At 37.0% G+C, this 22,124-nt stretch overlaps 2 protein-coding genes, 1 non-coding gene and 2 pseudogenes across 3 annotated transcripts in view; 3 read left to right on the top strand and 2 right to left on the bottom strand.

The window, feature by feature from the left end:
• The window catches only part of LOC126763892 (uncharacterized), a 53,426-nt gene that overhangs the window by 12,597 nt on the left and 18,705 nt on the right, over positions 1-22,124 (bottom strand). The gene's annotated exons all lie outside the window — the stretch shown is intronic.
• On the bottom strand, positions 3,656-4,284 carry LOC126763951 (uncharacterized). The gene has a single exon (XM_050481726.1). It carries the CDS (start codon positions 4,255-4,257, stop codon positions 3,709-3,711), a length of 549 nt encoding a protein of 182 aa, XP_050337683.1. The 5' UTR covers positions 4,258-4,284; the 3' UTR covers positions 3,656-3,708.
• Positions 7,399-7,603, top strand: LOC126764743 (small nucleolar RNA U3). Its single transcript, XR_007668092.1, has one exon. It is a non-coding gene; the product is annotated as a small nucleolar RNA U3 (small nucleolar RNA).
• LOC126764813 (small nucleolar RNA U3) lies at positions 9,939-10,141 on the top strand (annotated as a pseudogene).
• LOC126764778 (small nucleolar RNA U3) lies at positions 15,070-15,263 on the top strand (annotated as a pseudogene).

Here is a 22,124-nt window from a genome sequence, read left to right as displayed (position 1 = left end):
ATATTTTGTATGGCCCCCTTCTAGTCTATGACCGATTTTAGGCGCTAAGGCATACACTCCACAATTTTTTTTTTGTTTCGGGAGGTATTTTAAACATTCCTCCAAAAACGCAACTTTTAGATCGCTTATATTGGAGATCTGCTGTTTGTGGATATTGGTTTTCAAAATGGACGAGAGATTTTCAATGACGCTTAGGTACCGGTGGTTTCGTCACATGGTAAATTAGCAGAAATGGAACGATCCCCGAAGTATGCATGGAATAGATCAAGTATTTTGTACATTGTTGACTTTATGAACTGAAGCCTTCCAACACCTGCTGCCGGCATTCGGGCCCACACCATTACATGGCAACCGCCATGCTTCACACCCGGCTCTTGAATCTCTGTATTGGGCTTCCTCAACACATGTGGTCGTCTATCGGACTCAAAAATATTTAATTTGGACTCATCAGCAAAACTAACATCATTCCAGAATCCTGAATCTTTTTTTATGTGTTCCTTTGCGAACTTCAAGCGGTTGTCTCTATTTTTATTAATGAAAGGCTTCTTGCGCGCAACTCGGACATGAAAATCATGTTCTCTTAAAACACGTCGGACGGTTTCCGTACAAAAGTTTCGCCGGTTATGTCCTGCATCTCACTGGCAATTTTTGGAGCCGAAATCCTTGCATCTTTTTTAACTGCACAATGAATCAATGACGCTATGTTTATCAGTATTACTAAAAACTTTATTTGACGCTTTTCTTACCTTGTTTTCTATGCAGTTTTCGAAATGGATTATTATTTTTTTTTTTTGTGCAATATCTTATTATTTATTGAATCTGCTATTTATTTTAAAAGCTTAACAATAAGTTATAAAATCTTAAATCTATTTAAAAACTAGACAAGCTCAAGCAAGTGTTTGATGTGTTTTGGTGATACGTTGCTCCTTAGTACGCAGGCATATCTCTTCTTTTAAGGCGTGTTTGATCGCAGGAATGTACCAAAGCATTAGCCAAAGGGTTTGGGTGATCTCGGAGTTTAGATATATATTTAATTCTGATGTCTTCTACTTCTTTCTTTACCATAGAAATACCTAGGTCTTTGTGGATATTTTCATTACGCATGTACCATGGCGATTGTTCTAAGCATTTTTGATTGGAACCTTTGTATTATATCAATATTAGTTGCACAGGTCGTACCCCACAGTTGAATGCCATACATCCAAATCGGCTTTATGACCGCATTACATAAAAGCACTTTGTTGTCTAGGCTAAGTTTGGAGTTTATATTTAAAAGCCAATTTAAATTTGCAGCTCTTATCTTCATGCAAGTTATTTTACTAGATATGTGTTTTCTCCATGTAAGTCTTCTATCTAGATGAATACCAAGATAAGTTACTACGTTGGCTTGAGGTACTAAAATATTGTTCATTTTTACTGCCGGACACATTTTAGGTCTTAGTGAAAACGTAACATGCTTGCATTTTTGTTCATTCACATTTATACGCCAGTTGGCTAGCCATTCTTCGACAGACCTTAAGTGCTCGGCTAATATTCTTGATGCTATTATGTGGCATTTATTACGGCTCACTAAAGCTGTGTCATCCGCAAAAGTTGAGGTCAATATATTATTAGCTGTAGGAAGATCTGCAGTATATATGATGTATAGAGTTGGGCCTAAAACACTGCCCTGGGGTACACCAGCCCTTATCTGTCGTTCGTCAGATATGAAATCTCCCACTTTTACCATAAATTTTCTATTTTTTTTAAATAAGACTCCAATGTTTTATACAATTCTAAAGGTAGAGTGTTTTTAATCTTATACAAAAGGCCTTCATGCCACACCTTATCAAATGCCTGAGCCACGCCTAGAAATAAAGCTGAACAGTACTCTCTGTGCTCAAATGCTTTTCTTATTTCGTTAGTAATTCTATTTTCTTGCTCTATCGTGCTATGTTTTTCACGAAACCCGAATTGGTGAGTTGGTATTATATTATTTTCGTGGAGGAAAGGATACATCTTTGATAGTAACACTTTTTCAAATATTTTAGAAATGCAGGGTAGAAGACTGATTGGTCTGTATGAAGACGGCTGTGTTAAGTCTTTCCCAGGTTTATCTATCAAGATAATCTGCGATTTTTTCCATGAATTAGGATAGTATCCAAGATTAAGAATTGCACTGAAGAGCAAAGAGAGCACTTCTACAGCAATACTTGGTAACTCAATTAGCATTTTTGGGGTAATATCATCGTGTCCTGGTGACTTTTTTGGTTTAAGTTCTTTTATTATTCTAATAATTTCAGTAGGTGAAGTCTTAGAAGACTCGAGTGACTCGTTACCTGTGTTGGGTAAGCTGGACAACTCGAAGTTGTTCTTTGGGCAATTTGGTTGAAATACCTTTTCTAGGTGATTTGCAAAACAAAACAATTAGCCTTTTCCTCGTCACTTCGAGCCCAATTTCCGCCCATGTCTCGTATAGGCATGTTGGAGTTAGTTGGTGGCTTCACGAACTTTTGGGCTTTCCAAAGACAATTTTGCTTGCTTGCAGTTGGACACAGCTTCTTTATATACATTTCGGTACTTTTTTGGGCGTTTTTTTAATTTTCTGATTTCAAATGTTGAGCAATTTTTGCCTTGCTTGCAGTCTTTTTTGTTTACACAGCTTTTCTATTTTCTTTATATACATTTCTTTAGTTATTATATATTGATGCATCTTCCAATCAGATCTCTTCCTGTATTTAGTATCAGTACATAAGCCAGCTATCAATTGTTTATAAGCCGAGCTCGTTTTATCTATATTTTTGGAAATTATCTTCAAAAATTGTACGTTTCAAATAAAGGTTGTTGAGAAATAACTTTATTAGTACAGGAGAGTGATCAGAAGATAGATCAGTACATGTATCAACTGTTTTAAGCGATTTATCTATATTTTTGATTACAGCAAAATCAATTAAATCTGGTATTTTTTTACGATCACTAGGCCAATATGTCGGCTTACCAGGAGATATTATGTCAAGGTTATTGTGCCTATTTATAATAGTGTGATACAGCTGTCGTCCTTTCGGATTAATTGAATCATATTTTGCATTGAAGCCATAAATTGTGTCATACATTGGGTAAGGTTGAAAATCATAGTTTCAACGCTTCCAGTTGGTTGGTTTTGGGGCAATTGCATTTGTGCAGTATTGCCTTTCACCACGTTTGCATAGCTTCCTTGTGTAGCATTGTCTTTAGGATTAACTGGTTTTGAAATGTGGACGGGGATTTCAATATTATCAATAGATGGAATATTCATCATTTGGTTACGACGAGCTTGGATGCCCTGTGACAACTTCGATTTTAAATCTTTATATACAGGGCAACCCCTGAAGTTAGCAGTGTGGTTTCCTCCACAATTGCTACATTTTTTATTTAAATCCTCTTTTTTAAGAGTACATTTTGAAGTTGGATGTAGATCACCACATACTACACAGACACTTCGTAGAGTGCAATATGCTTTCGTGTGTCCATACTCTTGGCAGTTTGTACATTGTACTGGACCATTTCTCTTGTGTGGTTCCTCAACGGTGATTCTGCGATGGAGAAGATATTTTAAATTGTAAATCGGGTGTATTTCATTTTTCTTTAATTTGTTAGAATCTGGCATCAATTCTATTTTGAACATTGGTTGTGGGACTTTGTTCCTGTTAAAAATATTTACTACTGATTTAATGCTAAAACCACCTTCTTCTAGTGCTTCTCTACCAAAGACTCTATACCTTTTATGACAACAACTAGGCCTTTTGAGCTCTTCAGTTGGTAAGAGTAGTAATTCTTGTTATTATTTGATAGGAATTTTACAATTTCCATTAAACTTTTTTCAGTGTATGTTTGAATTTTTGTTTCATCTATGTTACCTTTTTTCAAAGGCACAATGTGGAAACTGTTTGTGCCTATTATATTGCTCATTTTTGAAACAAGCGCATTTGAGCTACGCTCACGCAAATAGATTGGAGGGGGTTTGGCATTCACGACCGTGGTGGTACCCTTTGCTTCGTCGTTAAGCTCTTTGCTTAGTAAGGCAAATCTGTTGCCATTAAGAATTTCTGGCTTTTTGGTGTTTGGCGTGTTTGCTTGAAATTTTTTGGTATTGACCGCTGTTTTAATAGGACTCAATTTCCTTTTTACATTAATGTAGCGATCAATACCAGTCTGAACTGATGGCCCTTTTTTGCTTGGTACATTCTCACCTTGCATTTTATTTTCCTTCGCTGTCCGGGTGCTTGCTGGTACCTGCATAGTGGCTGCTGTCAATGGATTTGTTATTGTCCGATTGCTGTTTACTGCTGCTTTTGCTGACTGCGCTTGCTTAGTCTCTCTTTCATCTGATCGCTGTGATGACTCATCATCGCCGTTGCATTTGTTTTTGCCAGGAGTTGCTTTGTTGGCTCGACAAAACTGAAGTAGGCATTTAAGGAATGCCTACGGTTTTGCGGTTGAGGTATTTGCGAAGCACTCATTATTGTTTGCTCTTCATTTTGTTTTTTTTTTGTTTTTATATATTTTTTTGTGCACAATTTGTTAATATTTAATATTAAAAGTTTGTGTGAGTTAACTTATTTTAAGTTTTGTTTTAAGTTTTTTATTTTAGCACGTTTTGCCAAAACTGTACAAATATAAAAATACTTCCTTAATTTTGAATTCTAAGTTGCTGGAGCGATGTCCAACCAACTTAGAGGAAAGCCGAATTAAAAGTGAAGCTTAAATCTAATCTTATGCTATCACCGATGGAGCGATGTCCAACCAACTTAGAGGAAAGCCGAATTAAAAGTGAAGCTTAAATCTAATCTTATGCTATCACCAACTTAATATCCAAAAGCGCCGGCAGAGTGTGAGACGTCGGTCATCTCTTACATATTGTTCGCTGGCGATGACTCATCTTCGTCATTAAAATCCGTAATTGCTAGCTTGGCGCTTTTTAGTGGGTAGCTGGTAAAGAATGGCGTGATGTTTTGCAAATTGTGTACCTGCATTCTTGAGCATTCTTAAGCTTGCATGGTACGGTACACTGTTTAACAAAATATTTATTTTGTTAACTTGTGCACTGTTTTTTATTTGTTTGTTTGTTTTTATTTATTATTATTGTTTGCTTACTTTTTGCAAAAAATCAGAATCACGGAGCGAATTCAAAAATACGTCCGTACACTTTTTCATATCCACCTGATATTGCACGAAATATTTGTGCTAATGTATATGAGCAAACAATATGCTGTAATGTTTTGTGTAATTTTGCTTGTTTTTGTTTGGCAATATATATACGGATTCGGTAAAATGGTTGCCGTATGCAATATTATATACTTATATATATGTTTGCCAATTGGTAAGAAATTATTGTTGTGTTTATTACTTTGTTAATGTTGTTGATATGAACATATATGTAGTATGTACATTACATACATATGTATGTATGTATGTATGTTTTTTTTTTCTTTTTGTTTTATGGTTGTTCCTTTGCTTTTTTAGTTTATGCAATCCTTCTTGCCGTTTTGCTCAAAAATAAGAGGTATTGCCGGAAAATATTGCAAGTAAATCTTGAATTTTTGTTTGGTTGTTAATAAATAGGTAGGCAATAAATTAATATTATTTAACATATGTATATATATATATATATTATATTGATATATGTATACGTTATACCAAACTGTGTTCGGTTTTTCCCGGAAAATGTACTCGAAATTGTGACAGTTTGGTAACCGTTTTTTCGCGGTTAAACGGATTTTGAAATACGGTTTTTATATTAGTATATAAAAACGTATTTTTAAGCACAAATGTACATATATATGTATGTACGTAGGTATATTTATGATAAATGAAATAAATACGCTCACTTTATTTTTCCTCAAGGGGCGGTTAGATGTATGTATGTAATAGGGTGTTTTGTCGCAAATTCTCTTCTTCCAGCTGCTTACGGGCTTCTTGAGTGTGTTGTTGTTTATGTTTTTGGTTTCTGTTTGGTTAATTCGCGCCCGCTGTTTGCAGTTTTGCATTTTGTTGGTTTTTGTTGCGATTCGCGCCCGCAAGATATTATTTTAATTTTCTATTTCGGGGCCGATTAATATTTTGTTTTTAGATTACGCGCGTTTGTTGCTTTTTGTTTGCTTAAAATATTTGGTGGTTTAATTTTTCAAATACACTTTGTTTTTGTTCACAGTTTTGTCACCTCTCTGATATACATATGTACATTTTTTCTTTCTTGTTCGGTTTGGGTCACTGCACTTTGTTGTTTGGGTTTTTTTGTTTTTATTTTTATTTTTTAGTTGGTCACCACATTATTATGCCTAAACATGTGTATATCACTGCACTTCACTACACTGGCTTGTTTTTTTTAATTTTTTGGTTTGTCTTGTGGCTGTTAATTTATAGTGCATGTCTTTGAGGCTCGAAGGACCATGCTTAAACGGGGGCAAAAATAAGTACTCTTATATTTTTTAATATAATTTAGTTTATTTAAAAGGATTAATTTTGACACTTCACAAAATAATATTTTTGCAAAATAATCTATAGCGTCGAATTGAGGTTTACTGTGTTGTATCCCTGTAGGTTGGCGCGGGATGTCGATCGAAGGGACGGGCGAAAGGTGTCGACGCGGCGCAGTGTGTGTAAAGGAATGTGTTGTAGACGAATGTTAAAGTGCGAAAGTAAGCACGGATGCTTGTAATGATGTATAAAATATCGAATTGATGATGTGCGCAGTGTGTCGAACGAATTGTAAGTCACATCCCGTTGTCCATCCTTTTTGTTGAGTGGGTACAGGTGTGGTGAGTTGTGTTGGTGTGGAGTGGTGATGTAAGTGTATGGTGCCATGGGATGTGATGTATTAAGCTGTCTTGCTAGGGTGCGCCAGTTTTTCCCAGGTAGAGTGGGGTATACATGCGGGGAGATGCTTAAGGCATTTAAACACCAACTTTAGCAGGAAAAATATAATGCTTTTATTTTGACACTCCACTGGATATCCAAAAATATGCCTGTTTAATCTAATTATCCACCTTTTGGTTTTTGAAGTTATACTTCTTATACGAGTTCGGAAAAGGTTGCGATAGATTCAGGTTGCGCAACCTTGCTCAATATGAATCTACGCAACCCCTTGCTCAATATGAATCTACGCAACCTTGTCTGCGAAGATGTTCGAGCAGCAAGCTCGGCTTTTCTACCAACAACACAATGTTGTCATGCTTATGCTGTTGTTGTTTTTGTAGAACAATGTTTCAATTTTTGGTTGGTGACATATTCACATGTGTGCGCATGTGTACGTTTGTATGCTTGTGCATTATTGAAGTTATACTTCTTTTTCTTTCGTTTGTCCTTCATTTCTGCGAATTCTCAACTATGTATTTTGCGCATCTTTTGGTTGAAATACTCTGCGTTGGCCGTTGAAAAATTAAGGCTATACTTTACATAATCATTTCTGTAGTTAGTATTCATTTAAATTTTTTTGGAAATCGACCCGCGATGACGAAGTATTTTCGTTTTATCTGACAGCGTGAGGTTTAAGAAGTTAATTTCCAATTTTGTCTTGTGGCATATTAGAAATGATGTTTCTTCGAAAATCGTTCGCTTACAATGGATAAAACGACTTCTGAGTGGTGATTTTATTGAATAAATTCCTCTTGGTTGAAATGCTATGCGTTGGCCGTTGAAAAGTTAAGACTATACTTCTCAGGATCATTCATTCCTTTCATTTCTTCAAAGAAATTAATGACCTTTAGAAATATGCATATTTGCATTATTTCGTTGTCATTTCCATATTCGTAGCAATAGAATTTCTATGGCATAAGTAAAGTAATGGCCGCCTATTGTCACCCCCTGCCGCTGTAGCAGCTTCGCCTACAAACTTGCGTAAATATGTATGTATGTTTGTATACGTATGATCGTGAATACATATCGACGCAGAAATTTGCGAGAAGCACCAGAAAGTTGTGCAATTTATGATTTTTAGCTTTTGCCATCGTCGCGAAAAGACGACTTGTTGGCAAAGGCATGCTCGGAGAGATGTTACGGCCTCTGTTTTTATGAATGAAGCGAGATCGCTTGTGGAATTTGCGCCAGCGTTCATTAATGAAATTGTTTTTTTTGTAAAATGTACTACACTTGTTCTTCGCCAATTTGGCTGCCATATTGTCTTATGAAGATCAATTTTTTGTTGGTGACATATTCATATGTGTACGCATATGTATGTTTGTATGCTTGTGCATTATTTGTTTGGCAATGTATGTAAATATATGTACATATAAGTATATATGAATGTATGAACATGCAAGTCAATGCGCGCACATGTAATAAGTATATTGATAAGTGATGAAAATATGATTTCAATTTCTGAACGCGCACATGCGTATATATACACTCATATGGGCATGTGCAGATACACAAGATTGGATAGAAGATGTATGCCTTTTAACATCGTATACTATAAAAATAAATATTTTTCTTACTAATAGAAATTAAATTTATCACAGCAATATACATAATATACATATGCATAATATTGCTGTGATAAATTTAATTTCTATTAGTAAGAAAAATATTTATTTGTATAGTATACGATGTTAAAAGCAAAAAATTAAAAATTTATTCTGTCGAGATGCGAACCTGAGACCTGTGGTATCATCTTGACTTTCCAAGCGCATACCACCAACACCACCATCGACACTTAGGTTGCGCTGACTTAAGTATGGTTTGGTTATGCATGTACATAAGAAACATACGATGGTTCTAATAATTTTGTTTAAGTATAGAAATATGCTTTTGTAGAACATTTGCTTTCGCAAATATACAGACAAATGTGCAAACGACATAATATATGTACATATGTATGATTGTTTCGCATTTTGCTCCTACGCCGGTCAAATTTCTATACAAAAATCGGCTGAAATGTGAGAGAAAATAAAAAAATGGACAACTAAGGCAAATAATTTTTAAAAAATTTATTGACAATTAAATATAAATGAAAATACATGTAAATTTACTTAAATTTATATCAATTTATCGAAATTTCGTTTCGCATTTTTCGGCACTTTCAAATTAATTAATATAAGTAAAATTCACGACTTAACCCGCACACGTCTTATTCGCGCAAAATTTCCAACTTTATGAAAATTGGCGCAATTATTGACACTTCAATTTTATGTAAAGTTTAAAACATGTTTACATATTATATATAATATATTTGATTTTGGCGCAATTATTGACACTTGTCTTAATATACAAATTGGGCCAAAACGAAACAATGAAATACACACATAATTACTTTTGCATGTCAATATGGAAATGCCGACGGCAAAACGCAAAGGTATATATTGCACATATGTACATACATACATACAAGCAATTTCTTGGTTGAAAGCAATAATTGAAGCGTGAAAAATTGAAATGCCGACGGCAAAACGAAATTGCTTACATTCGTACATTGCGTATGAATCATGAAAATATCATCATAATGTTTAGGTAAATCTTTTATATATTTAAAATGAGTTATTATAAAATAAGATCACATATTCAATTAAAAATAAATTCTGTTGGGATTCGAACCTACGAACCTCCTACGTGCCCGTCGTAACTTTTGAAGCGCTTACCACCTAGACCACCATTGACACTTGAATTGCGTTGTCCTAATTATGGTTTGGTTATGCATGAAAGAAATATACAATGGATCGCCGGTTGTTACCTCTTTCCTTGCTGCTGCTGTGCATATGTATGTTTGTATGCATGTTCATTATTGAAGTTATACTGCTTTTTCTTTCCTTTGTCTTTCATTTCTGCGCCTATTTTTACCTTTTCAACTTAAAATAAACATAATTAATAATTTACATAAAAATTTAAATAAATACAAAATAATTTAAAAATTAATAAAGATTTTACGAATTCTCAACTATTTTATGTGACCTTTTGTTGAAATACCCTGCGTTGGCCGTTGAAAAATTAAGGCTATACTTTAGAGGATTATTTCTGTAGTTAGTCTTCATTTACATTTTTTGGAAATCGACCCGCGATGACGAGGTATATAGTTTTATCTGACAGCGTGAGGTTTAAGAAGTTCATTTCTAATTGTGTCTTGTGGCATATTAGAAATGATGTTTCTTCGAAAATCGTTCGCTTACAACGGATAAAACGACTTCTGAGTGGTGATTTTAATGAATATATTCCTTTTGGTTGAAATGCTATGCGTTGGCCGTTGAAAAGTTAAGACTATACTTCTCAGGATCATTCATTCCTTTCATTTCTTAAAAGAAATTAATAACCTTTAGAAATATGCATATTTGCATTATTTCGTTGTCATTTCCATATTCGCAGCAATGGAATTTCTATGGCATAAGTAAAGTAATGGCCGCCGATTGTCACCCCTTGCCGCTGTAGCAGCTTCGCCTACAAACATGTGTAAATATGTATGTATGTATACGTATGATCGTGAATACATATCGACGCAGAGTTTTGCGAGAGACACCAGAAAGTTGTGCAATTTATGATATTTAGCCTTTGCCATCGTCGCGAAAAGACGACTTGTTGGCAAAGGCATGCTCGGGGAGATAATAAATTATAATAAATTTATAAAATGTGAATTTAAGTTTTCTAGTTTTCTTTCATACAAAATGATATGCATTTCTTGGAATATCACTAAGAAGTATAACTTCATCCGCGCGTAGGGACTCCACGCACCTTTTTTATTTCTCTCTTTCTTTTTGTTTGCGCACTATTAGGTTGGTGAATTTTACCGTACGTTTGTCATGTACATATGTATTATTTCTTCACCACACACTTCACAAAACTTTCCTTCAATTTTTTAAATTTTTAGTTTAAGTTAGTTTATATTTTATTTTCGTTATGTTTGATTTTACCACTTCGTTTCGTTTTTATTCACTTGAGTGTTGGTCGCATGTGTGCACTTCGCAATTATTTTATATATGTACACACATATGTATGTACACAGATGGACAAAAGTCACCGTCATGTGGCCACTTGAATGTTTAAGAAACGACCATGCCCACAAAATACTAAAAACACAGAAATTGAAATATACATCTGTAACTGCAATTAGTTTAATTTTTATTTGTGTACAAAATGTCTATTTTACTTTGCCTTACGTACAAAAACAAAGACTTACTAATATTATCGTATCATATTTCTAATGGACAAAAGTCACCGTCATTGCACTCGTGGTTATGTTTTAACTAAAATATAAAGTAAATAAAAACAGTTTGGGCACTCTAACTTATTCTATAATCAATTCCATGTAATATGGTAGCTTCGAAATTAACATGTCACAATTCAGTACCGTTATTTGTGTGCAAATATTTTCAAACGCCGCGTGTTAATACAAAATGAGTCAAAAAAGGAAAGAAACGACTGTTGAGGAGCGTCAAATTATCTTAAATGCTTATAAACAACATAAAAGCATACGGGAAATCTGTGAATTAGTTCAACGGCCTCGAACTACAATTACCGGTATAATAAATCGTTTTAAAAATGATCCAGATTGCGAGTATCAACATAGAAGCGGGCGACCACCTGCGCTATCAGACCGGGAAAAACGGGAGATAAGAAGATAATAAAAAAAGAGCCAAAATCCCCTTCGTCAGAAATAGCTGCAATGCTGAAGGAAGACACAGGTACGGTTGTGCACCCTCGCACTGTCCGTAGAGTGCTCAATAGTAATGGATATAATGCCCGAGTTTGTCGAAGAAAACCACTCATTAGTAAAATTAACCAAACAAAACGACTTTTATTCGCAAAACAGCACTTAAACAAGCCAAATGACTTTTGGGAGAAAGTTATCTTTTCTGATGAAAGTAAATTTTGTGTTTATAAGTCAGATGGGCGTGTTTTGACATGGCGGCAAAAGGGCGATGCATTATCAGAAAAAAATATTCACTCAACAGTAAAACACGGAGGTGCTGGAGTCGTGGTGTGGGGTTGCATGTCAGCAGCTGGCGTTGGAGAGTTAGTGTTTATTGACGAAATAATGGACAAAACACTGTATTTGAATATTCTCAAAGAAAATTTGAAGAGAAGTGCTGAAAAGCTAGGAATTGAGAACGAGTACTACTTTCAGCATGACAACGACCCCAAGCATACAGCAGAAATTGTTCAATTGTGGGTCTTGTACAACACTCCTCACACCCTGAAAACTCCACCACAGTCCCCAGATCTTAATCCAATCGAGCATTTGTGGGACCATTTGGATAGACGCGTTCGAGAACACCATATCACATCAAAAACTACCCTAAAGCAAATACTTCTGGAAGAATGGTTAAAAATCAGCTCAGATGTTACAAAGAAATTGGTTCATTCGATGCAAAAACGTTTGCAAGAAGTTATTAAAAATAACGGTAAACATACAACATATTAAAATATGTTTGCTTCGCTTATAAATGAAATTTTGGCTGATATGTCACCGTCATTTGTCCATTAGAAATATGTACGATAATTAGTAAGTCTTTGTTTTTGTACGTAAGGCAAAGTAAAATAGATATTTTGTACACAAATAAAAATTAAACTAATTGCAGTTACAGATGTATATTTCAATTTCTGTGTTTTTAGTATTTTGTGTATATTAGGGTGTGCCATTTTGAGGCAACCTTTTTTTTCAACTGAAAAACAGGCTCAAAACTTTCGAAATGTGTAAAAAAAAGTCACTCAAAAGATGAGCTCTTAATATTAATATTAAGAGGTGCCTCTTTCAAATTTTCTGTTTTCCATATAAATTACATGGAAAAAAATTCGTTTTTTTTTGTGGTGGTTATTCTGCGGAAGTTATTATATGTGCACGCGATGGCTGCCAGTTGGGATGGTAAACTCGATTCCGATTCTACTCGAAAATCGAGTTTTCTCGTAAAATAATCGATTTTTCAGAACCGATCTTCAGTAGTCGAAGTCGATTAAGAATCGATTCTTGACATTCGAAAAATCGATTATTTTACGAGAAAACTCGATTCTCGAGTAGAATCCGAATCGAGTTTACCATCCCAACTGACAGCCATCGCGTACACATACTTATAATAACCTCCGCAGAATAACCACCACAAAAAAAACGATTTTTTTTCCATGTAATTTATATGGAAAACAGAAAATTTGAAAGAGGCAGCACCTCTTAATATTAATATTAAGAGCTCATCTTTTGACTGACTTTTTTTTACACATTTCGAAAGTTTTGAGCCTGTTTTTCAGTTGAAAAAAAAGGTTGGTTCAAAATGGCACACCCTAATGTATATACAAAGTGTTATATTTTTCACAAGCCACTGCTATTATTTCGAATGTATTTTTTTGAAGTTATACTTCTTATACGAGTTCGGAAAAGGTAGTGATAATCATTTAACGCTTACATATTTACGCTAGCTGTCGGTGAAGATGTTCGAGCAGCAAGGGAAGCGGTGACAATCGCCGATCGTTTGTTAGTTTCTTTCGGCACAGCTCGGAGTTTCTACCAGCAACAGCAAATGTTGCCATGCTTATGCTATTGTTGTTTTTGTAGAACAATGTTTCAATTTTTGGTTGGTGACATATTCACATGTGTGCGCATATATAAATTTTTCATTCGTTTCTGTTTCATTTCTGCGATTTCTCAACTATTTTGTGTGACTTTTGGTTGAAATACTCTGCGTTGGCCGTTGAAAAGTTAAGACTATACCTCAGTATATACAGTAATAAACCTTTTCTTTGTTTACGCACATATACTCACCTCTAGAAAATCTTAGGGTGTTGTGTTACACTTTTTTTGCTACTTTTATGGTAATCAGGTTGTTGTGTTAGCATCTAAACTACATATATATTTTAAATTTTGATGACCGAGACTTTAAAAGATATTAAATAATGCAAGTGTTTACGTTATTTAAGTGATTATATTGAATTACTTTGCATATCTGTTCAATTTTATTGGGATATTAGTTGTTGTTTAAATCAGTTGTTTTTTTTGTGCAATTTTTAAACACGCTTTAAGTATTTCCAAATTTTTGCATGCAGTAGGATACAATCATCGTTAGCCGTTATAGGAAAACATCAATTGGAAATTGAGTTTGAAAAGAAAGATATGTCGAAGTTTTTAATAAGAATACATATTAGTGTTAATAATAAAGTTTATATTCGTATTAAAAATTGTAGAGCCTTTTTATTGCTGCGAAAATTCAAAACCCGACGTTTTAAAATACTTTTTTATAAGAATTAGAACATATTTTTCTTTAAAAATTTTTAATAGGCAGGCAGCCATCCCTCATATTCGGCACATCAAATTTTTGTGCATTTCACATAGGTAACTACCTCCCCCTTTTAAAAGTTAGCTTCTGTATTTTAATATATTTAATAGAGTTGTAGGATTTTGGATGCATCTATTGTGAGAGCTTAGAAATCTTTATTAATTATTAAATTATTTTGTGCAATATTTTTATTTAAATTTTTATGTAAATTATTAATTATGTTTATTTTAAGTTGAAAAGGTAAAAATAGGCCTACCGGGGAACCGAACACCTAAAATAAAGTCCGTAACGCGCTTTATTGCAAACCTCTGGGGTGGTGTGGAAAATGCAAAACTTAAATATTTAAGAATAAATTATCAAAAACATTATACGGATGAGAATTAGAACGATGTATTAAAAATTCAGCTTCAAATGCCTAAATATCTTCTTTCTAAATTAAAATTATTGGTAATAATATTTCAAAAACTTACGAATACAAACCGTTTTATGTTAACTGTCTGTCAATTGTAAACAAATACATTCAGAAGAAAACTCACCACCGAGAAATCTAAAAACAGGGCTGCTTTTTATTAATAAGAACTCACTACACAAAGAATATCTGACTATCAGTAAATGATATTTTTATGGGCGAAACATGACACACTATGGCGTTTAAATCAAATATTAGTAAATATATGTCATTAATAAATAATTTCCTTTTATATTCTTCTTCTTCTTCTTATAGTTTTTGTTATTTAATAGAATAAATTTGCTAAGTATTTACTGCCTCAATATATACAGCACTGCGTTGCTACCTCTGAAAATCCAAGATGGCCGCTATTCACCCCTCAGAAAGCTACCACGAAAAGGTTATCTACTGTATATACTGTGGATTATACTTCACAGGATCATTTACTTTATTTGCAAATCGAAAGTATTAGCACATGCGATGAGGAGGTATATCATTTTATCTGACAGTGTGAGGTTTATGAACTTCATTTGTAATTTTGTGTTGTGGCATATTAGAAAATATGTTTCTTCTATGATCGCTCGGTTACAACGGGTAAACGACTTCTGAGTGGTGATTTTAATGAATAAATTCCAAGGTTTTATACAAATAATTATACAAAATAATGCAGTCAATAAGTACAGTATATATATATATTAAGTACAGTACGCATATGTATGTTTGTATGCTTGCGCATTATTTTTCTTCTGTTTCTGTTTCATTTCTGCGAATTCTCAACTATTTTGCGTGACTTTTGGTTGAAATACTCTGCGTTAGCCGTTGAAAAGTATTTACCAATAAAAAGGTTTCCCCAAGCACCAAAAAACGAGCTTTTAATGCCATCATTAGAAGCATCTGCTCCTACGCCATCCCTATTTGGGGCTCTGCCTCACCCAGACAACTGTCCAGGCTTCAATCCACATACATGCGTCTACTCAGATCAGCTCTTAATTCCCGTGGTATATTAGAAACAAACAGATCCTAGAGGAAACAAATCTTCCTTCCATTCAGTCGGCAGCTATTTCCTACGCTGCAAATCTCCGGGCGTCAGTAGCATTCCACGCAAACCCTAGCATTAACTGTCTTGCCACTCTCAGGTGCAAAAAAACCGACCGTTTCAGAAGGCCATATATCCTGACAAATCCTTCCGCTCCCACCTAACCAAAAACTCGAGCTTCGCTTTTTAGCGCCAGATTCGTTTGAGAGCCACTCACAACTGAATCTTCCTCCTTTCTCCCACAAAATTACATTCTAGGTTCATAACCATATGGTTGGCAACCGGTGTGGGGAGGTTTTAGTCAGTAGGCGCATCAAGCGAGTCCGACACTACCCGCCAAGGTGTCTTTAGAAGGTTTCCCCCCACATCTCTTCAAAAACCAAAAAAAAAAAAAGTTGAAAAGTTAAGACTTCACAGGATCATTTCGGTAGACAGTGTTTATTTACTAATTAATTCGTGTTCTATATAATATTGTCGTACTATTTGTAGTATTAGTTTCTCTTGAATATTTCAATTGTCCGTAATAGATGCACCTTGTGCATTAAACTTGTGCTCTTGAAACTAATATCAATTGGATTGGCACAAATTTTAATGGTTTGATTTTAAATTGATTTGACAGCGGAAAAAGACAGTGCAGCCCGTGTTTCAAGAGGAGGGAAAACAGCACAATATTATCGGGAATACCGAGTACGAAAGAAAGCAGAGCGAGAAAAGGAGAAATTGGAAATGATAGCTGGCAGTCAATCGAGGAAGAGGAAAACAACTGCGGAATATCGGAGAGAATAACAAGCGCGTAAAAAAGATTCAACGTCTGCTGTTCCATCAATCTCTGCGGGAGCATCTATAACTACTTATGAATCAACGATCGTCAATTCACCGATAGCTGCTGGGCCTTCAACGCGTCTTGATGGATTAATGACGGCTGGACCTCCGATCAATGTTGATCCATCAATGATTGATGGAACTTCTACGTGCATTGATCCATCAACGATTGCTGGACCTTCTACGTGTGTTGATCCATCAGGTGCAGATGCAGGACCCTCTACAAGTAATGGTATACATTTCAGAGATATAGTATACCACGAAGGAAATCAACACCAGAATATCAGCGAGAGTATAGAGCACGGAAAAAGCTCAGCGAGAATTAGCAAGGGCCGCACTATTACGGCAAAGAAACGAGAGTACAACCGAGGATACAGAGCAAAACACAAATAATGCCGGCACCGAAAACGTGAGAAATAACTCACAAATTCCTTATGCTCACTTTCAACAGCATAAAAAAGCACATGAGTTTGTAATGGCAAAATTTACGAATAATAGTTTTGGATTTGCTTGCTCGATATGTGATCGCCCGTAGTTCAAGCAAGATTTAACCGCACTTCCTGAGAATATTGATCAGAAAGTACTTTACAGAATTCTACCGGATGTTTCAAGCGAAAATATTAAACCATGTCCAGTGTGTCTGCAATCACTGCGGCAAAAAAATACCAACTTACACAGTTTACAATGGCTTCAAATATCCACCAATGCCTGATGATTTGCCCCCGTTTGATTTTATAACGGAACGATTAATTTCCCCCAGAATTCCTTTCATGGAAATAAAACGTTTGAGACACGTGCATGGGCAATTTGGAGTATATGGACAGGTTATAAATGTGCCGGTTGACGTGGATACGATGGTAAAAAAGCTATAACGGAATATTGGAGATGTTCACAGTATCAACGTGCACATAAAGAAACGGAATATTTACAAATCGAGCTATCTTCAAGGCTTGGTTAATAAAAGGAAAATTCGAGCATGGTTAAACTTTCTCAAAGGTACACCACTTTATAAAGACATAGAAATTGATCAGCAGTTCTTGAATGGACCGCTATGTGATGGGAAAATGACAAACGACGAAATCAGTGAACAAATCACAATCGAAGATAGCCTCACTGCCCAGCAACAAACGCTATTATGGGATGAAGGTAAATATTTGCGACTTACGCCAGGAGAAAATGGTATTCGCGAGAAATACAGATAAAATAGATGTAAGACATTTCATATCGTATTTTAGAATGACAATTGATTTGGACTTTGCTTTATAAAATGTGCATAATAAATGTATAAAATGTGAATTTAAGAAAGTGTTGATCACTCCACCATATCCTTTCCCTCTCACTTGTTTTCTTTCATACAAAATGATATGCATTTCTTGGAATATCACTAAGAAGTATAACTTCTTCCGCACGTAGGGACTCCACTCACCAGTTTTTTTTTTAATTTTTTATATATATATTTTTTTTTAATGTCTTTGTCCAGACATTTATTTTCAGTATTTGTCACCTTAATCATTTACACTCAACCGAAACCGGAAGCAATGGAAAATGCACAGGCAATTGCTCATGAGTTGGAAATTAAATTAATACGCTAAGTATTACTTTTTTCGAAAATTAAATTTACTTTTACAGCCACGCACTGAGTGCTTGTTCGGATGCCATGAAAAAATCTTAAGCGTTGTTAAGATTAAAGTTAGAATTAGACTCACTGGGATGCTCAACCAAAAGCTAATTGCCTTTGCTAAGCTCGAATTTAAAAATTTCGATTAAAGAAGAAGAACGTCCGTTCGCGGGTATAGTCTTTATCCAATAGAATTTTTTATTACATTACTTTCAATAGTTAGCAATCTCCAACGGCTTAGTCTAGTGGTAAATACGTATACAAAAAAAGTGGATAAGTATATGTAGTTATAATTCAATTCAGTAATCTCATAATTTATGGTAATAGAGTATTCTAATACATTGGTAATAGATGATGGTTATGTTAATATACTATACAAATTGTAAGTATTTTACATGATATAAAACCTTTTATAATATATTAAAATATTATTCAATTAATTTGACAAATTTATTTCTTAAACATTATTTTTAGATTTATAAAGTCGCTTGACGCAACACGCTTCATAAATTTAATTTTACTCAAAAGGTATATTCTTAGGAGTAGTTAATTGGAATTTTACTCCACAAGCTCAACAAATTTTTCACCTTTTTATAGATTTGTACTTAATAATTGATTAAAATAATTTATAATTATAAATATAATAATTCTTTTTACCTATTTTCCATTAATTTACCTTAAATAATTTCATTTATATTTAAATACAATTGCTTTTTAGAAGTTGTCATGAACCTTCAATAACTGAGAAAAAATTAACTGAATTGGTAACTTGGAATTTGTCTCCCCCGTCAGGTTTTTGGAGAAATTTGGGAAACTGAAATCCAAGTTGAACCGTTTGAAGTTCAGGACGAAACTGAAGTAATCGACCCCATTTTAAAAGATGAAGCTGAAGCATATGAAAAGAAAAGGGAAGTTCAAATAAAGGTTGTACATAAACTAACGAAATTTTCCAACAACCGCAATGATGCTTTAGTTAAGCACAAAATTATAAGAGAAAAAGCATCGATATTACAAGCACAGAAAAACTATAAATAAAAAATTCTATTAAACTGTGATATTTTGTGCGATTTTTCAATATTAATATGTCGCGACGGAGACGGTTGGCATAAAGTAAATAAAATTAGTAAACTTGTATTTTTGTATATAAGAAGATTTTAATAGTAAAAACCAGTACACACAAATTATGATACTAAACATAAACAAATAGTGCACGAAACAAAAAGTGAAAACAAAAAAATCAAGCAAACATTTATGAGTGCTGCGCAACCTTACCAGCAAGCCGTCTATTTAAGCTTTGTCGAGCCAACAAGAGCAACTCCTGGCAATCAAAAATTTAACGGCGATGATGAGTCATCACAGTGATCAGCTGAAATGGAATTTAAGCAAAGGACGCAGTCAGCAGAAGCAGCAGTAAACAGCAATCGGGCAGTTACCAGCAAGCATTCGTTAGTTGACTGTCGACGCGGATAGACGTGCGTGCGCATCGTTGTGATATTCAAAGTGTTTTCTCGGTGATTTTTTGCGATTTTTTGCGATTCTCTTTTGTGCGGGTATTTGTTTACGCGTTTTGGTTGGCACCGTTATTGCCTGGCGCGTGTGCATAGCGGTTCGGTTGAATTGTTGGCGTGATCGCGAGTAGCGAGGGTCGGTGACCGCGAGTAGTTTTGTGTGGTTACACATTTTTGCACAATTTTGTGCATTTTTGTGTGGAGTAGCGGTAAGTAATTTCATAATTACTGTATATACGGACAACGTGGTCATCCACGTTGTTGCTATTGGCGGAAACTTCGCACGGTTCCAGTGTAGCTCCGTGTTGTTGGCACTCTTGCTGACTGGACTGCTTGCCAGTAGTTCTGTGCTGAGCATCTGGCGGTTAGTGGTTCGGTGTCAAGAAGAGTCTGGACAGGATTGCCCTAAGGGTGCAAGCGTCTGTCCAGCGTTGGAGATTGCGACTCCTGTAAGGACCAACGGTCGTAACAGCGTTACCGTTTAAGCCCACGGTGCGATTCGGTACAGCGCCACATCGGTCGACTCTCGGACGTTACGGGGACTTTGTCCGGCCGGCGGCCAATTGAGTGGCCTTAGTCCGACCACTGGTTGGGGTTGTGGGCTGTGCCACCGCGAGCACGCCATAATCGACCGCTTGGGTGGTCGCTGTTATTGAGCGGGCCCTTGCGTGGGTTGCACTTTTCAGCGCGTACAGACGCACGTACCTGGAGAGCAGCTGCTCCAGAGTCTTCCTGTCCGTGAACCGTCTACGCTAGTGGTACGCCAGCGGATCAGTCCGACTGAAGGGTTAGTTGGGAAGCGAGATGCCTCCTGGACGGAAGAGGAGGACGAAGGCCCTCGCTGGAAGCGGAGAATCCGCCGTAACGTAGGGGGTACAGAGGGAGGGAGCGGGAGTTGTGGCGGGAGTGCCAACGTGGCCTCCGCTGAGAAGGTGGTTGCGCGTGCGGGGTCGCCGCGTAACGTAGGGGGTGTCGAGGGAGGGAGCGGGTGTTGTGGTGGGAGTGCCTTAGTTGCCACCACCGTGAAAGCGGCTGCGCGTACGGGGTCGTCGCGTAACGAGGGAGGTAGCGGTAGTGGGAGCGTTGCCCATCCGTCTAGTACGGTGGGCAAAGGAGTGGGCGTCGCGAAGGAGGGCGCTGCGAAAGTTGTCACTCGTGTCGCGAGTGGCAATAAAGAGAGAACGCGGGCTCTTCCAAGGGGAGCTGTTGTTGTTGGGGGTGGGGCAGTCAGCCATGTGGCGGCTGCAAAGCGTATTACCGGGGAGCTCAATGAGCTGGTCTTTGAGGCCAAGGGCTTTGAGAGGGAGACCGCGAAGGGGCTGTTGGAGCTTGCCTCAAAGTATGAGGCGCTCCTGATGACGGTAATTACCGAAAATGCCCATCTTCGCGGTCAGGTAGATGCCCTTAGGGGAAGTTGCGGGGGCCACCCCTCGACGCCGAGCAGGTCAATGCCGGCTCCGTCGGCACCGATGCCTCCGCCTCCTGCACCTGTGCTGGATGCGATCACACCGGTGACGCCGAAGCCTGTGGAGACCTGGTCGGTCGTGGTGAGGAGTAAGGGGCCTGCAACTTCCTCTAAGGAGGTTATAAAGAAGGTGGTCAAGGAGGTGGGTCCCTCACTTGGTGTGAGGGTCCATGACCTTAGACCAATTAAGGGTGGTGGGGCGGTTATTCGCACTCCCTCTGTTCTTGAGAGGGAGAAAGTTGCGAATAACAAGAAATTCGAGGAGGCGGGGTTGGACGTCTCTGTCAACCGGAAGTTGGGTCGCCGGGTGGTGGTCCAGGGGGTCCATACGGAGATCTCCCATGAGGAATTCATGGGGGAATTCATGGGTTGTCCTGGAGGGTACGGACAAGTTGATGTCCGACCTCTTGGAGAAGGGTCGGTGCTACATAAAGTGGTTCTACTTCCGGGTGCGACCGGATAGCCCCGTCGCTGGCTGCTTCCGGTGTATGGGATTCGATCATCGGGTGGCTGAGTGTAGGGCCAAAGCAGATGTCTGTCGGAGGTGCGGTCAAGAAGGCCACAAAGCTGCCAGTTGCGTCAATGCACCCCATTGTCGCAACTGTGAGTTTAAGGGTAAACCAGCTGGGCATCTGATGATGTCAGCTGTCTGCCCCATATATTTTGGCCTTGTTGAGCGTGCCCTCGCCAGACACTGATGGGAGGGATTATCCAGCTCAACTGTCAGGGCTCTTATGCCGTAATGTGTGAGTTGGGGGATAGCATGGTTGAGGGTGGGTGCAGTATTGCTCTACTCCAGGAGCCCTACGCCACCAATGGTGTGGTTCGGGGTCTTCCTGGGGGTTTTAAGGTCTTCACTGACCTTAGAGCTAACGCTGCAATAGTTGTGAATAATCCACACTACGATTGCGTAGTTGTGGATTCTTCACAACTGGGTATATGTGTAGCGATAGAAGGGGAGTTCGGTAGGATGATCGTCGCTAGTTTATATTGTAAATATAGCGAGCCCCTAGAGCCCTACCTGGG

The sequence above is a fragment of the Bactrocera neohumeralis genome, unplaced genomic scaffold, assembly GCF_024586455.1.
Source record: "Bactrocera neohumeralis isolate Rockhampton unplaced genomic scaffold, APGP_CSIRO_Bneo_wtdbg2-racon-allhic-juicebox.fasta_v2 cluster09, whole genome shotgun sequence".
In the NCBI taxonomy this organism is placed as follows: Eukaryota; Metazoa; Arthropoda; class Insecta; order Diptera; family Tephritidae; genus Bactrocera; species Bactrocera neohumeralis.
The sequence above is the reverse complement of the archived record's forward strand: the minus strand, read 5'-3'. Positions and strand labels throughout refer to the sequence as shown.